The sequence below is a fragment of the Coregonus lavaretus genome, assembly GCF_964263955.1.
Source record: "Coregonus lavaretus genome assembly, chromosome: 27".
Lineage (NCBI taxonomy): Eukaryota > Metazoa > Chordata > Actinopteri > Salmoniformes > Salmonidae > Coregonus > Coregonus lavaretus.
In genome coordinates, this window is record NC_140014.1 from 10536361 (window position 1) to 10552524 (window position 16164).

At 40.8% G+C, this 16164-nt stretch overlaps 1 protein-coding gene across 1 annotated transcript in view; it reads right to left on the reverse strand.

Annotated features, from left to right (window-relative positions):
* Positions 1-16164, reverse strand: part of myo6b (myosin VIb) — an 82962-nt gene that overhangs the window by 32105 nt on the left and 34693 nt on the right. Inside the window, exons 10-15 of the mRNA XM_084144453.1 lie at positions 14669-14749; positions 10709-10889; positions 9757-9901; positions 8397-8554; positions 8011-8102; positions 2300-2372 (exon numbers count right to left, since the gene is read on the reverse strand). Of these exons, the coding sequence (XP_084000579.1) occupies positions 2300-2372; positions 8011-8102; positions 8397-8554; positions 9757-9901; positions 10709-10889; positions 14669-14749 (730 nt within the window). The remainder of the gene's footprint in view (positions 1-2299; positions 2373-8010; positions 8103-8396; positions 8555-9756; positions 9902-10708; positions 10890-14668; positions 14750-16164) is intronic.

Sequence of the window (16164 nt, forward strand, 5' to 3'; positions counted from 1 at the left end):
AAAACTTTTATAGAAAACTACAAAATGGAATGTTAAGTCCAAAACAATGCCTAAACCACATCAGTAAAATACTTTTAAGGTCTTGGAAAAATTGAAGACATTTACATTTTTGGGTATAGATACCCTTTCACCTCTATGGGATCGGTGTCCCGTATACGGGATGGTTGAGCTAACGTGCGCTAATGTGATTAGCATGACCGTAACAGCAAACTTTCCAGGACATAGACATGTCTTATATGGGCAGAAAGCTTACATTATTGTTAATCTAACTGCACTGTCCAATTTACAGTAGCTATTACAGTGAAAAAATGGCATGCTATTGTTTGAGGAGAGTGCACAACAACAAAAAACGTATCACGGCAACTGGTTTGATACATTCGACTCTGAAGGTAAATAATGTACTTGATTTCAGTAATCTTGCTCTGATTTGTCATCCTAAGGGTCCCAGAGATAAAATGTAGCATAGTTTTGTTTGATAAAATCCATTTTTATATTCAAATGTAGGAATTGGGTTCTACAGTTTAAACCCCTGCTGTCTCTGGCTCCACACCCACCCCGCCCGGCCATCTAGATGTGTGAAAGTTAATGTATAAGCTAATGATCCATCATGTATGACATTCCTGGGAGTGTGTAAACGTACATTTTGTATTACCATTTCATTTTTGTATGTTCTCTATAGTTATGTACTTGAAAATGTATCAATTGACCAATTCGGCACATTTGGGCAGACTTGATTAAAAATAGTCCAGTATTGCAATGCTTCCCTGGATCAATCTGAAACTTTGCACACACACTGCTACCTTATAGTGTCCAAAATCTAAATTGCAATATTATATTGTGGCCTTTCTCTTGCATTTCAAAGATGATGGAATCAAATAAAAAATTGAAAACACATGGTTTTTTGTTTGTATTATCGTTTACCAGATCTAATGTGTCATATTCTCCTACATTAATTTCACATTTCCGAAAAACTTCTAAGTGTTTCCTTTCAAATGGTATCAAGAATATGCATATCCTTGCTTCAGATCCTGAGCTACAGGCAGTTAGATTTGGGTATGTCATTTTAGGCGAAAATTGAAAGAAAAAGGGTCCGATCCTTAAGAGGTTAATTCAAGTGCACACCAGCAAGAGACTTGTTAGGTTAGTGGTGTTTCTGTAGCACATGTGACTGCAGAGTTTGCTTAACAAATCACCACTGGATTGATGCAAATAATCACAATATCATTCTGCCAGGTAGGCATTGGCTACTTTGTAGCTAACATTTTAATTGAGAAGGTTTTTGGGAAAGCCTTTCCATCTACCAGAAGACTTCATCGCTAACGGCTACATAAACTGGTAGACAAACGTGCACACACAGACAGGGGCATTCTGCATTGCCTCTTCAGAAAGTTTAAGGAAAATACAAATCACTGATGCATTTTGTTAATGTCTTACGATAATCTTGGGCAAATGTATACATTTTCTAATAAATTCAATATATATTTTTATTTTGTTAAATTCCGATGTAATGTCTGGATTACGTGATACCGTCTGCATTCCCCGTGGATTTTATAGGGCCCTAATTGTGCAGTCGAAGGAAGTCAGTGCAAACTCATGTCGTGGGGGGGATTTCATGCAATCACAGTTTCTTAAAAGTGAGAGTGCTCTGTCGAGGGCTGTATCTCTGTCAGTCTCTCGCATCATGTCTTGTATGAGCCTTAAAAAAGACAGGGCTTCAAGGTAATCATGTCTTTGTATGTCTCTGTATGTCACTCTAAGGCACCCAGTACCTGGAGATTTCCACTCCAATCTCTGCACCCACTCACCCCCCCCCCCCCCCACACCTCTACTTGCCTCTCCGTTTGGTCCCTAGAGGCCACTGCTAGGCAGCAGTGAGACCCAGAAAGAGATTGCATCTTTTCCTTCTAAAGCCAGTCCTTGCATTACATTTGACATTGAAGCTTACAGTACAGGTATAGTATGTATCGCAAAGAAACTTGTTTTTACAGAGTGCTGTCCCACATATTAAACCAGTAAAATAGTTTAGGAGCTGCTCTTGGGGAATTTGACTTTGCACCATGACAAGTTGATAAACTGAATGTGTGAACCAGGCTGGGAGAAATGTCCTGTTTCACTGGTCTGGCATCTAAATATACTGTAAGTGCAATATCAAGATATATTTTTTGGCTTATGAAAGAGCTCCAACATAGAATGAAATATAACATAGCAATATCTATGGGCTTCACAGCCTACTGCAGAAGAAATAAACATCCTCTCATGTCTAATAATAAATACGGAGTAAGGTGACATTGGCACCCACCTATGCAGTCCTGGTTGTCGACATAATGAACTTCATTGACTCCCAGTCCTTCTCTCTGATACAGCTCCTGCTCCTGCAGAAAGAGTGGTAAGTCAACACTAAAGTACAAAGATGTTGCTCCTAACCACTTATACCGGGTCAGATCTTTTTTCATCCTCCTAATGGTTAGTGTAATCTGATCCTAGATCTGTCAACAATCATGACTTACTGAATCAAGTACACAAACCCCTTTTCAAAATGGCATTTATTTTATTAAACATGCTTCTCTGGGTAATTTCAGGCCAACAAACACAAATATCTCCGCACTCCAATGTGATTCAAACGCCATGAAATCCCTTAAAAATATAATTTGATCGTTAATTGGAGACCTTGAAAATCAATGAATAAAACAGGAGATCCCAGAAGAGAAACCCTGTCATCTCCACAGAGAGAAAGATTACCATTCGAATGAGTTTAACATGTGGACTGACTCTTCCAGGGAGAGATCACACAGGGTGTTTGTGTGTGTGACACAAACTCATAGCTTGTTGACTGACATACTCCGGAGTCCTCCATAGTGTTGCACAGTATACCGAAACTTCAGTACATTTTCGATACCCCCTCCAAAAAAGGACCATGCATATAGCCAAAAAATAAGTTAAAAAGGGGAGGTCACAATTCTGTTTGTACACTTGTTTACATGGATATGCTTCTTAATAAAAACCTATTTGAAACAAGCCATTACACTTCATTATTATCATAGCATTTCGTTATTAATCAGGTTAATGCTTATAAATATTGCCAGGTTGAAGAGGATCTGTCGCATTTTTGTAATGACAACATTAAGAGAGTCCAATTAAAGATGTGCCTACATATCTCCTGAGTGGCGCAGTGGTCTAAGGCGCCGCATCGCAGTGCTAACTGTGCCACTAGAGATCCTGGTTCGAATCCAGGCTCTGTCGCAGCCGGCCGCGACCGGGAGACTCATGGGCGGTGCACAATTGGCCCAGCAACGTCCAGGGTAGGGGAGGGAATGGCCGGCAGGGATGTAGCTCAGTTGATAGAGCATGGCGATTGCAACGCCAGGGTTGTGGGTTCGATTCCCACGGGGGGCCAGTATAAAAATAAAAAAATAAAATATGTATTCACTAACTGTAAGTCGCTCTGGATAAGAGCGTCTGCTAAATGACTAAAATGTAAAATGTAAATACCGTTGGATTTTCTGAATTTTTTAAAATTGTGTATACAGATCCTATTTCAACGCACAAAACCATTCAAACAAAGTCCGACGGGTTTTCTCCCACTTTTCCCAAAATATTCACATAACGTCACAAACCCTGCTGCTGCAATCATTCGACCGTTCTTCAAAGAGAAGACGCCGTAATGAGATAAATAATGTAGCCTTTACAAGATTAATTCATGACAGGAGTGTTTCATTCTTATTAAAGAGATGGAATTTGAGACAGGCTACTTTACAAAACTTTCTGGATGGACATATAGGCCTCTAGAGAGAATCACCGAACTCACACACAGCACCCCCCCGTAAAAGGACCAGTCAATCAAAGCCACCAGCGTACGTCAGACACAAGAGCAAATATTTCTCCTTTCCTTAAAACATATAAAAAAAACCTAAGACTACCTTAGGCTTTCCGAAAGTAGGCTATAAGATAATGAATTGACAAGGAAAGTATGAAGGGGACAGCTGTGCTATAGTATGAAGATGAAACTGACAATCATTAAAATAGAAACAAATACACGCAACATGTCCATAGCCTATTTATCAGCGATGCTGATTATCGAGGGGGAGTGTGTTAGAAAGATTTTTCAAATACTGTGAGGAACTATTATAATTTGAATGGATGTAAAAAAAAAAAATACTTGACTTATGTGTGAGGTGAAGAAAAAATTACTTAAAAGCCCAGCTGGGCAGGTACTTCTATGCGAGCTCAGGTGCGCACGCTCCGTCAACATTAAGAGGACAAAGAAACCAGACACACGCTAATTGCTCACATGGAGCGCGTATATGATGGTATGAAATAAATCAAAACTTGTTTCTCACAAGTGTAGCAGGTTGTGAGCAAATAACGTTTACACTCCGAGAATGAGAACAGTAAATGACTAATTAATACACATATTAACGTGGATTAACGGTAAATTGCCTGTTTTATAAAAGGTAGGTTACCACATAGGCATTCATAAAAGTGCATTGCGGCTGACACTGTATAGCCTAGGCTACTATTCTACTTTGTGGGGATAGGAGGGCGGCCAGGACCGGGTGGGTAGCTTAGTGGTTAAGAGCGTCGTACCAGTAACCGAAAGGTCGCTGGTTCTAATCCCCGAGCCGACTAGGTGAAAAAATCTGTCGATGTGCCCTTGAGGAAGGCCCTTAACCCTAATTGCTCCTGTAAGTCGCTCTGGATAAGAGCGTCTGCTAAATGACTAAAATGTAAATGTAATGATCAGCATTGATTAGTCTATAAATTAAGAAAAGATTCCGTATCAAATTATACCATGCCAGGTTGGAAAGGATTGGCGCATTGTCCGTTTGACTAATTATAAGCCTCAGAGCCAGAACAACCTTGTCGACTGCTGTTGAATAATTTATCAACAGTCAGATGCATCCAACCTTTTTTAATAGACAGATTTATTTATTTAATAGCAAGCAATAAAAATGTGCATTGTATAAAATAAAGTCCACATATCAAAATATTTGTTTTAATGAAGTGCCATAACCTATAGCGGTCTACACCTCTGCACATTATCAGTTGGAAAGAGGAGGAGATGTAGAAAGTTTAATAAACAGACTAAGTTAGCGAAACTATTTCTTATAATCATTAGTAAACACACTCCCGCTATTAGGTAAAGTTTATCTACGTGAAAATAAAGTGAATAAAGCTAAAACCTCAAATGAAAGTAGGCCTATTTAAACGGTTTTGACTGTTATTTTATTTTCATGACGGTCATCATCCATAACCTTCAGTTACACGGTTATTCAATTACCGTGACGGCCCTAAAAACTGCATTTGTAAAATTTGCCACACTCGCAATTGAAGGAGTAGAGAAATAATTGTGGTAGCAATGTAAAACTGGGATCCCTCTCTTTTTTTAAACAAAGGCCAAAACTGCTTTCAAAAGTGTTTTCCCACAATTGCATTAAGAATTGTTGTGCATTGACTGCTTGTCAGAATACATATTTCACTCCCTTTGGCTCTCGCAACTCGAATGCGCCTCGAGAGGAATATGTATCTTGCATACAACACACAACAAGCAGACTAGGTAAATACAGTGCATTCAGAAAGTATTCAGACCCCTTGACTTTTCCTCATTTTGTTACGTTACAGCCTTATTCTTAAACTGATTAAATAGTTTATTCCATCAATCTACACAATACCCCATAATGACAAAGCAAAAACAGGTTTTTAGAATTTGTTGCAAATGTATAAAATAAAACTAAAATATCAGATTTACATAAGTATTCAGACCCTTTACTCAGTACTTTGTTGAAGCACCTTTGACGCTACAAGCTTGGCACACCTGTATTTGGGGAGTTTCTCCCATTCTTCTTTGCAGATCCTCTCATGCTCTGTAAGGTTGGATGGGGAGCATCATTGCACAGCTATTTTCAGGTCTGCTCTGGAGCAGGTTTTCATCAAGGATCTCTCTGTACTTTGCTCCGTTCATCTTTCCCTCGATCCTGACTAGTCTCCCAGTCTCTGCCACTGAAAATCATCCCCACAGCATGATGCTGCCGCCACCATGCTTCCCCAGATCTGTGCCTCGACACAATGCTGTCTCGGAGCTCTACGGACAATTCCTTCAACCTCATGGCTTGTTTTTTGCTCTGACATGCACTGTCAACTGTGGGACCTTATATAGACAGGTGTGTGCCTTTCCAAATCATGTCCAATCAATTGAATTTACCACAGGTGGACTCCAATGAAGTTGTAGAAACATCTCAAGGATGAGCAATGGAAACAGGATGCACCTTACCTCAATTTCTAATCTCATAGAAAAGGGTCTGAATGCTTATGTAAATAAGGTATCCGGTTTTGTATTTTTAATACATTTGCAAAAATTTCTAAAAACCTGTTTTCGCATTATGGGGTATTGTGTGTAGTAGATTGATGAGGAACATTTTTATATAATCAATTTTAGAATAAGGCTGTAATGTAGCAAAATGTGGAAAAAGTAAAGGGGTCTGAATACTTTCAAAATGCACTGTAGGTAAACTTTTCTACTATGGGGTTGTCTGATTTTGTTTTAACAACATTACATGGCAAAAATAGTAGCACTGGAAAGTGATATCCTAAATGTTATAGTATAGGCTTTGAATAACTTCGCCAGCAGCTACAATAGGCTACACACCACTGTCTGAGTTGAGCTGTTCTGAGCATTATATAGACTATTTAAATCCTCTCATCTGAACATCAGTGTCCTCAACAATCATGCATGTCAGTTCAGTGCACACAGCATAACAGATAAAATAAAATATTTGAGAATACAGTTATTTGGGAATATATTTAGTAGAACAGACATGCTTCTGTCTGTATTAGGCGATGTCATCTCCAAACCAAATCTACACTGATCTAAAAAAAATGACCTCTCCAGAATCCATACGACGGAAATCCGTCCCAGTGACGGAGAACTTTAACCCCTGGCTAGAGCTGTCTGGGCTGCATTGATAGCTCCTCACTAATGCTGCACAGAAGTTTATACACTTGAATAATGCATGTACAAATGTTTAAACACTTTTACAATACAAGACGATACCGGTAGCTTCCAGCTTTAACTGTAGGCTAACTTTCCTTGCAAGCTTACAGCTGAAGCAAGATCAATTCACTACCCTAGCACTTTTTGTGATAATATGCAAACCATAACGCAAAATATGCTGATTTCAAAGCTGATTGTCACCAAAAACGTTATTAATTTGCTTTGTCTCCCTCGCCACCAAAAGCTTATTCACCTCCAGTCTGGTTTCCACTAGTCAGATTCCACAGACCCATCTGCCTTGCAAATGATGTCATTACATTCTTAAAGAGACAGCGCAAACTTTTATAAAATAAGATATTAATTATTCTATGCAAATGTTGTTAATCAGTACAATAAAATAATCTGTTCTCCGAGCAGTCGCCAATAAAATAAGTCCTAAATGGTAGATTGTATGGATTGTGTGTCATCTGTAGCCCCATGAAATCAGCTAAAACAAGCTCAATAACTCAATGCATGCACACACTCCTATTGAATAATATGCATTCACCGTATTGTGAATAGACCTAGGCTACATCTTGATTTACCCAGTTTATCAATAGCGATTTACCTTTAAAATACATTATTGTAGTTATCTTGGTAAAAACAAAGTCAAATTGATTGTATGATTATATAATTGATTAATTAACGCAAACATGGCTGCCATAAAAAAAATTTGACAAACATTTTCAAACGTAATGATATTGAACTCAAAAGATGCCCAATGATTGAACAGAGCAGTAGCCGAGTTTATGTCTGTATCAAGTGCCATTCTGTGACTTTGGCTAATATGCCTTTTTTCTTTTGTTGTGGTATCGTTTCGGTATCGAGTATCGTGATGGTATCGTGTATTGTGATACTAAACCTAGTATCGGTATCGAAGTCAAAATTCTGGTATGGTTACAACACTAGTCCTCAGTGGGAGTCCAGAGCTTAAAGAACACTAGCGAGCCACCTCCACGCCCCCAGACGACACTCTCACTCACCTCTTTCAGGATGCGCTCGTTGAAGAACTGCTGCAGCTTCTCGTTGCAGTAGTTGATGCAGAACTGCTCAAAGCTGTTGTGTTCAAAATACTCTGAGGGGGTTGAGAAGAAATATGAAAGTGTAAATGATCTGCCACGCCTGAAGTGGGAATGAAGAATGCTTATCTTCAGGCAGTTACTGGTACTGAATATATTACATTTAGTCAGTAACGTTTTTAGAAAGAGAAGAGAAAATAGTTTATGTGAGGACGTGCAGGAAACGAACACCTACAAGATAAAATAATGGCTATATGGCTAGATAGACAGACTCACAGGCAGACAGAGAAACAAACATACAGAGAAACAGACAAACTGTCAGACAAACTCACTGCTCTAGGCCGACTTACCGAAGCCGGCGATATCCAGCACCCCGATGAAGTTGGAGGAGGTTTCGAAGGGGAAGCACTGGTTGACCCTCCTGACCACGTGATCGAAGAGGCAGCTGTACACGGCCTTGGCCAGGGCGTCCCGGGCGTTGTTAGCCTGTTCCACCTTCAGAGGCACCCTGGGGGGAAAACACAAAGTGGGGCAGTGAGGGGCCGAAACCGGGACACTGGGCTACTCCTTAATAAATAAATAAAAACCTTTTAAATCAATACAGGCATTTTTCATTTCAGGTTTAGGTGCAAACAAAGTTTGAGTTGATTCTTAAAGAGTACGTTTTTACAGGATAGTATTAGCAAAGATTAATTTTTGCTAAAACAAGTAGGTAAGGAGGACAAAATACAAGCCATTAGAAGTGACTGTACTCCCTGAACCCTGGCTGACTAATTCTCGTAGCACTCTCCAACACCATTTGGCTTCAATTATTCAAAGGGGTTGATGACTATGAACAAATTGGAGTTCCTCTGAACTGAGCAAGTTCAGCTATGGTGTAGCACTCTGTCCTGCACTCAGTCTCAGTCTCATGGCTGGTAGCTACACTGTGGACTGGAATACTTGTTAAAATTCAAACACTCCAAAATTATTCTGCTCTCCGTTCTCTTCTGTACAGGCATCGAGCTGAAGCAGCAGGTTCAGAGCAAACCTTTTACCTTTTGAAGTTAGGTACCTACCATTACTGCTCACTTTCCCCACCCCATATTCTCATCTATAGTCTATTCATGTTCAGTCTTATGTTTGATTATCACCTGAAACAATGTATTTATGCGATCTCTGACGAGAGACAGGCTATCCTCCATCTTGCGTTACAAACACTACACTTGATTGTTCAGTAGCGGGGCAAGACTCGGTGAAGATGACGTACGGCGTTACTAAATAAGTCACGATGTAAACAGACTTTTAGTGGCTAAATGGCATATAAAAGTGAAGCAGCAGTAGAGGTAGTCTAATGCTGCATTTAGACGTGGGACGCAAAAAACGTCAAACCAGTTGGCATAGCGGGACAAGAAAGCAAGAAAGACGGTGATGGCAAAAGCAAGCCAGCACGACGGTATGCATTGCTATGGTGATTTCAGAAAACAAACAGTGCAAATCAACATCCTGTAGAAAACAACGCCACGGCAGACGGCAAAAGTTAAAATATTTGAACTCTGGTGGCAAGTCCCATTTATTGTGGCGGCTGATGGCATTCACCACCAGCTTCAACGGCATTTACCGTCATGCTCTCATTGAAAACAATTACATCCGGTTTGCCGTTTACTGTCTACGTCCTACCATCTAAATGCAGCATTAGAGGTAGTCCTACTTGATAACTGTTAGTCCTACTTGATAACTGTTCCTTTGGCGCCCCCTGCTGTGGTGAGCATGACCCTGGTGGTGAGGCTGACTCTCAGGTCCTCCTGGTCCAGGCCCAGCAGGTCAGCACAGTAGGCCAGTGTCTGACTCGACTGGTTCATCAGGATGCAGCCGCCTGGAAATACACACACACACACACACACACACACACACACACACACACACACACACACACCATTGGTGCGCACAAAAAGAAAATGGAGCAACGTCCATTATGCCGCATCAATTGGATTTTGGATGGATTTTACTACTTTCTTTCTCCTGCCTAATGCTTGAATACAGCCACACTGTGAATACACGCCGCACATTCTGCAGAATCAGTACTGTCTTTGTTGCAGGCAGTGAAGTAGTAATGTCCTTCTGAAGGGCAGAGACAGACAGATGGTCTGAGACAGGGAAATGAGCTGTCAACATGTAACCCTTTCAGAGGAGAGTGAGCACCGTGCGATGGTCCAGCAAATATCTGCTCTAGAGGCAGTGATCTATTACGTCATCCATCTCAAGATAAGCTTGAAATCGTCACTTTTCTTATATGTCAGATGCATTGCATCACTCTTGTGCAGCTGGCAGGAGAGTGGATTCAGATGAGCGTGTCCTTTTCAATGGGTGCACTTCAAAAAGTGGGACAGTGAGACCCTACAGAGGAGAATGTGTCAGCCAGGGGTGGGGAGTAGACCTCCTGCCACATTAGAGAAACTAAACGAGGGATTCATCGCTGGCAGAACAATAAAAGGACCAATAAGCCCCATTGAGCGTATGCAGATGAGTGCTTGTGTACACACCCACACGTCTGTATGCTCATGTGACTGCTTGTGTGTGTACGCATGAAAGTGCCTGTGTGTATGTGCGTAAGTGTGTGTACATTCTAATACTCCAGAGAGCTACACTAAGAGAGAGACATTAGGTATGTAACTTGATTTACCCGATGTGCTCCCGGTCTCCTCAAAGTCAATGTTGCCCAGGTGCAGCACCCCGGCCACCACCCTGAACAGGTCCAGCTTCTCCGTGTCATCCAGGCCAATCTTCTTCATGGCCCCGCACATCCTGTTGAAGTCTCCCTGGTCGTCCAACAGAGGGTCCTTCAGGGCGCCCAGTTTCACATGCTGAAGGAAGGAGAGACAGGACCGTCAGGATACTACACTCGGGCCCGTATTCACAGAGTCTCAGAGCTGATATAGGATCAGTTTCGCCTTTTAGATTATACTGAATATGATTATGGACAGGGGAACCTGACCCTAGATCAGCACCTTTTGTGAATACATTCCCTGTGCTAGATAAAGTCAAGAGTCTTTCCAGTGCCATCATGTGATCCGACTAGGGAAAACTCCTGGCCTCCCTTGTAGGCTCTCTTTTTTCATGTGAGAGTCATCACACAAACATCACACCTTCCTGCAGTATGAACAAGACAGCCGTGCTACAGTAGCCTTGACTAACCTAGCGTCAAATGCTACGTCTCACCCCTAATATCAGAAATTTGAAATCCACCACTGACAGATAGAAGCAGAGGCATAGAAAAGTACAGTGGATTTGTGGTTTCTGGTTTGAAGGAAGGTTGGCAGACTTCAAAGCAGAGGCACACTAAAGCAAATGTCACAGTGTGATGTTGTTCCAATTACTTCACTTCTGTGAGATTTTGGTTGTTGATTTTCACCTGACCAGTCATAAGTGTGTGTCTGTAACAGTATCTCCTTAGACTGATAATTCACCACGCTGTGACATTCTGAGCCTGACGGAAGCTGGATAAAGAAAAATGGCATAACCCCATGCACATTGATAAAGAAGCATGCTCTGCATAGCTCCTGTTTGCAGTACAACCTCAAGCATGTAAAATCTGAGCCTTGCACTTCTCAGGGTTTACATAGTGAGTAAAACAAAGAGCGGCTCCTAAGGAAAGCATCATCACCTCATCATCCTGCATTACATAGACCCGAGGCAGGGCAAAGAGACGTACAAGCTTAATTAGTTACACCGCAACTGTCATGAGATCATTGCTCTCTCAACACACTGAATAGAAGCTGTAAAAAGGGAACATTTGGTTAATTGTTAAAATGGTAAAAACAAATTTGTCTGATTGCAACAATTCACACATAGCCTACAACAGATTTGCCAGACTTTCACCTAAGCCAAAGGACCGGAAGTTATTTATTTCTAAAGACAATCCTTGATACAGTTTGGCATGAATACTTCCTATACCCTATATCTAGGGTTGGGCGATGGTATCGCTCCCTATTTGCCAACCAACAAATTATAATAATGTGAGGGTTTTTAAACTCTGCCCAAAATGCTACAACTGGACGAATCATGACGAAATATAATGTTGAAAGCCTGGGCAGAGGCTAAGTGCAGGCAAATCTTTTCTAATATTCCTTTCTGATGGAGATTCAGCATGGAATAGGTTTGTGTGTGTCTGTCTGTGTCAAACACACATGACAGAGCAAAGTGACAGTCAACTGATGATGAACGGGCTTGTTCAATCTGTCATAAAGCTGTGATTGTCTAGGCCTATAGACTCAGACTTTCATTCTTGTTCTCTTTGAAAGCAGCAACAACTTCTTAGGCTACTCAAATATTTGGAAAATAGGCTACTGTTCATAACTTTAACTTGTCTTAAAGGGCAATTCCACCACTTTTTAACCTTATTATCATCATATCCAGCACAATACCAGTGTCTACATATGTGAAAACGGCACATTTCTACGTTTTGTAGAAAAACATAAGAAAGTTCTACCTGATGACATCATCAAAAGTTAAAACATTTTAAAAACAGTGATTAGCGGTGGTGTAGGAAGCAAGAAAATAACCTCCCTCTGGCTAGAAACTCGTTGCAAGTTTTGAAAATCACAGTTTTTCTTACTTTTAATCTTACCCTGTGATATTACAGAGAAGTATTTTTTAGGACCTTTCGTCTTATCTTTTTAACCACCGATCATAGAAACGCGCCATTTTCATATATGTAGACACTGGTATGGTGCTGGAGATAATGAATGAGGTTGAGAAGTGGCGGAATTTCCCTTTAAAGCTTTTATGATAGGTCTAGTAGGAGGATTGGCCAATTGGTTTTCAACCTCGCATGGAGGGATTTTTCCTGCCCCGCTTCGATCATTTATTTCTTAATAAACTTAAACTGGATTAAACTTGTCATTAGATTTTTCTATAAGCTATTGATATTGTTTATTCTCTGTCATTATTAGTCTAATCATCTATAAGTGACTGTTGAGCTTCACAAAACATTATAGATACTTTCGGAAGGAAGCAAAAGAAACCAAAAACATGAAGCAGATATATTTCTTGAAGAAAACCGTCCTAAATGTTGGAAAAACAACACACATTTGTTTATTTTGCAAGCTATAGCACACAATATTTTACAAAAGTAGGTTTTAAAGGACCATGTTATCGGCTGACATGTTATCGGCCGATATTAGCCTTTTACAGATGTATTCGCATTTAAATCACAGAAAAGGACCGATCTAAAATACGGAGAAAACGCTCCAAAAAAAACTTTTTACATGGCTATAAGCCTATCTTGCCTTGGCACACTACAGCAAGACTGGACACTGTAACCCAACGCAACTACACCAGTCAAGCTCAATAAAGTGCAATAAATGCGCACTGGCTATATACTGTCATGTGAAGTATCACGGTAGGGAGTTGGGTGTCGTGACAAACAATGGATGCTATGCCCAAATATAAAGCAACGTGCTAAGAACGTTGAACTCTGTGGTAACGTTACAGCCCTTCACGTGAAGCCCGCAAAAACTGGTGTGTTATATTTGCTTTTTGCAAAGAGTATTCCTTAAGCTCGGACATTCAAATGTTTTCAGAGACACAAAAAAAAACATAGCAGGTTATAAAGTAGCCCTTCGTAGCATCGTTTTGATGTATGGGTTGTCACTTGTCAGGGACTGGTCCAAATTCACGTATCGCCACCCCCATCTAGCCAGCTAACTAGCTGTGTGAGAGTACTTGATACAGTTCACTGAGGGTTAGTGCTATCCGGGATCCTTGGGACACCCCAACGCTAACCCTAACCCCTACCCATAACCTTTACCTGACCCGAACCTTAACCCTTACCATTTTAAATTTCAACATCAATGGGGTAGGACCATTCACTGAGGCAACGCTTGGGGCGAGAGGCAGCGCTTGTGCCAGCGGCAAATTTTGTGATTGATGTTTTTCCTTTCAAGTGACAACTACCAGAATTCAGTGGATACAGCCCTACAATCGATGAAAACATAGCTAAATACCAATACATTTTTTTTTTTTTATTGCTGGAATCAGTGCAGTTTATCCTCCTTTCACTAGAGTAACACAGTTTTTCCATTAAAACATCTTGTCTTTCTGGTGGTCCTACATTTTATGTGGTGCTTACATTAAAGGTTGTTTCCTCAAATTTAAGAAATCAGCTTTCTGAGTATCTTTGTAGGGCTATTTTAAGCACAATCCATACAGAAAAAGATTTTTTTTAATTCCAACTCAACTAATAAAAATATTGGCAGGTAAAATCTGTGAATATTTCTACTCTAAAATTGGAATCAGATCCAAAAATCCCAAATCGGTCAGGGTCTAACCATGACTTGAATGGGATTTGTGCCACAAATGCTAAAATGTTAGACTTGGAATCGGTGCCAGGGAAATAAAACCAATGCATGGACTGCGGTCATACCTTATCCATAGACTGCTTACAAGGCAAGGAAACCAATAAGTTAATAATTTATATGACTAAACAAGTTACTAGTAATTGCTTAAAGTTCATATTCACATTAAATTCAAAGCCACTTATGTCCAGGAGGATAAATAAATAAAAAATAAATAAAAGACAACCAGTTGTGAAGGCCCTATTTGATCAGAGAGGTAAAAGACAATAAGTTTAAAGGTACCGTACCTCAGGACTCTTGCGATTCTGCATGATCTGTTTGTCTGTGTCCTTGCTGGCAAAGTATCTGGTGCATCCTCGATTCAAATACTATAAGGGACAAAGGAGAGCATACACAAACACAAACAATTAGCATTCAAGAAATGACACATCTAATTGTAGACACAACCTATAAGCGAAACTATGTTATTAACCAACCTACCAGGGTGTTTACAAACACTACAGGAACAAGATCATCCACATGTATCGATCACATTTTTACTAATACTGTAGAACTTTGTTCTAAAGCTGTATCCGTACCCATTGGATGCAGTGATCACAGTGATCACAGTGTGGCTATATCCAGGAAAGCCAAAGTTCCAAAAGCTGGGCCTAAAATAGTGTATAAGATATATTACAAAATATTTTGCTGTGACTCTTATGTGGATGATGTTAAAAATATTTGTTGTCTCTAGTGTTGTCTCTGTATCCCCCCCCCTCTTATATTTTAACCAGGTCTCTACCAGTGGACCTACAGCTCCGCCAGCTTCTGTGTCTGCTATTCAGACTCCTCCATTGAGGACTGCATTGAACTTGTTGTAATTGGTAAATATTACATTTTTTGTCATATAATTTTTCCTCAACTACTATGGCTCTGCTGCCATGATAGAACACTGTTTCAGATCATTCTTTTGACAGGTGACTTCCTACTCTGTTCATTGTGACTATTCGGTATTTCGCTCTCTTTTGCAAGTTTGCCGACGACACAACAGTGGTAGGCCTGATCACCGACAATGATGAGACAGCCTATAGGGAGGAGGTCAGAGACCTGGCCGTGTGGTGCCAGGATAACAACCTCTCCCTCAACCTGATCAAGATAAAGGAGATGATTGTGGACTACAGAGAAAAAAAGAGGACTGAGCACACCCCCATTCTCATCGACGGGGCTGTAGTGGAACAGGTTGAGAGCTTCAAGTTCCTTGGTTTCCAAATCACCAACAAACTATCATGGACCAAACACACCAAGACAGTGTGAAGAGGGCACGACAAAGCCTATTCCCCCTCAGGAGACTGAAAAGACTTGGCATGGGTCCTCAGATCCTCAAAAAGTTATACAGCTGCACCATCGAGAGCATCCTGACTGGTTGCATCACTGCCTGGTATGGCAACTGCTTGGCCTCCGACCGCAAGGCACTACAGAGGGTAGTGCGTACGGCCCAGTACATCAAGCCAAGCTTCCTGCCATCCAGGACCTCTATACCAGGCGGTGTCAGAGGAAGGCCCTAAAAATGGTCAAAGACTCCAGCCACCCTAGTCATTGACTGTTCTCTCTGCTACCGCAAGACAAGCGGTACTGGAGCGCCAAGTCTAGGTCCAAAAGGCTTCTTAACAGATTCTACCCCCAAGCCATAAGACTCCTAAACAGTTAATCAAATGGCTACCCGGACTCTTTGCATTGTTGTTAAAACTGCATTGTTGGTTAAGGGCTTGTAAGTAAGCATTTCACTAAGGTCTACACCTGTTGT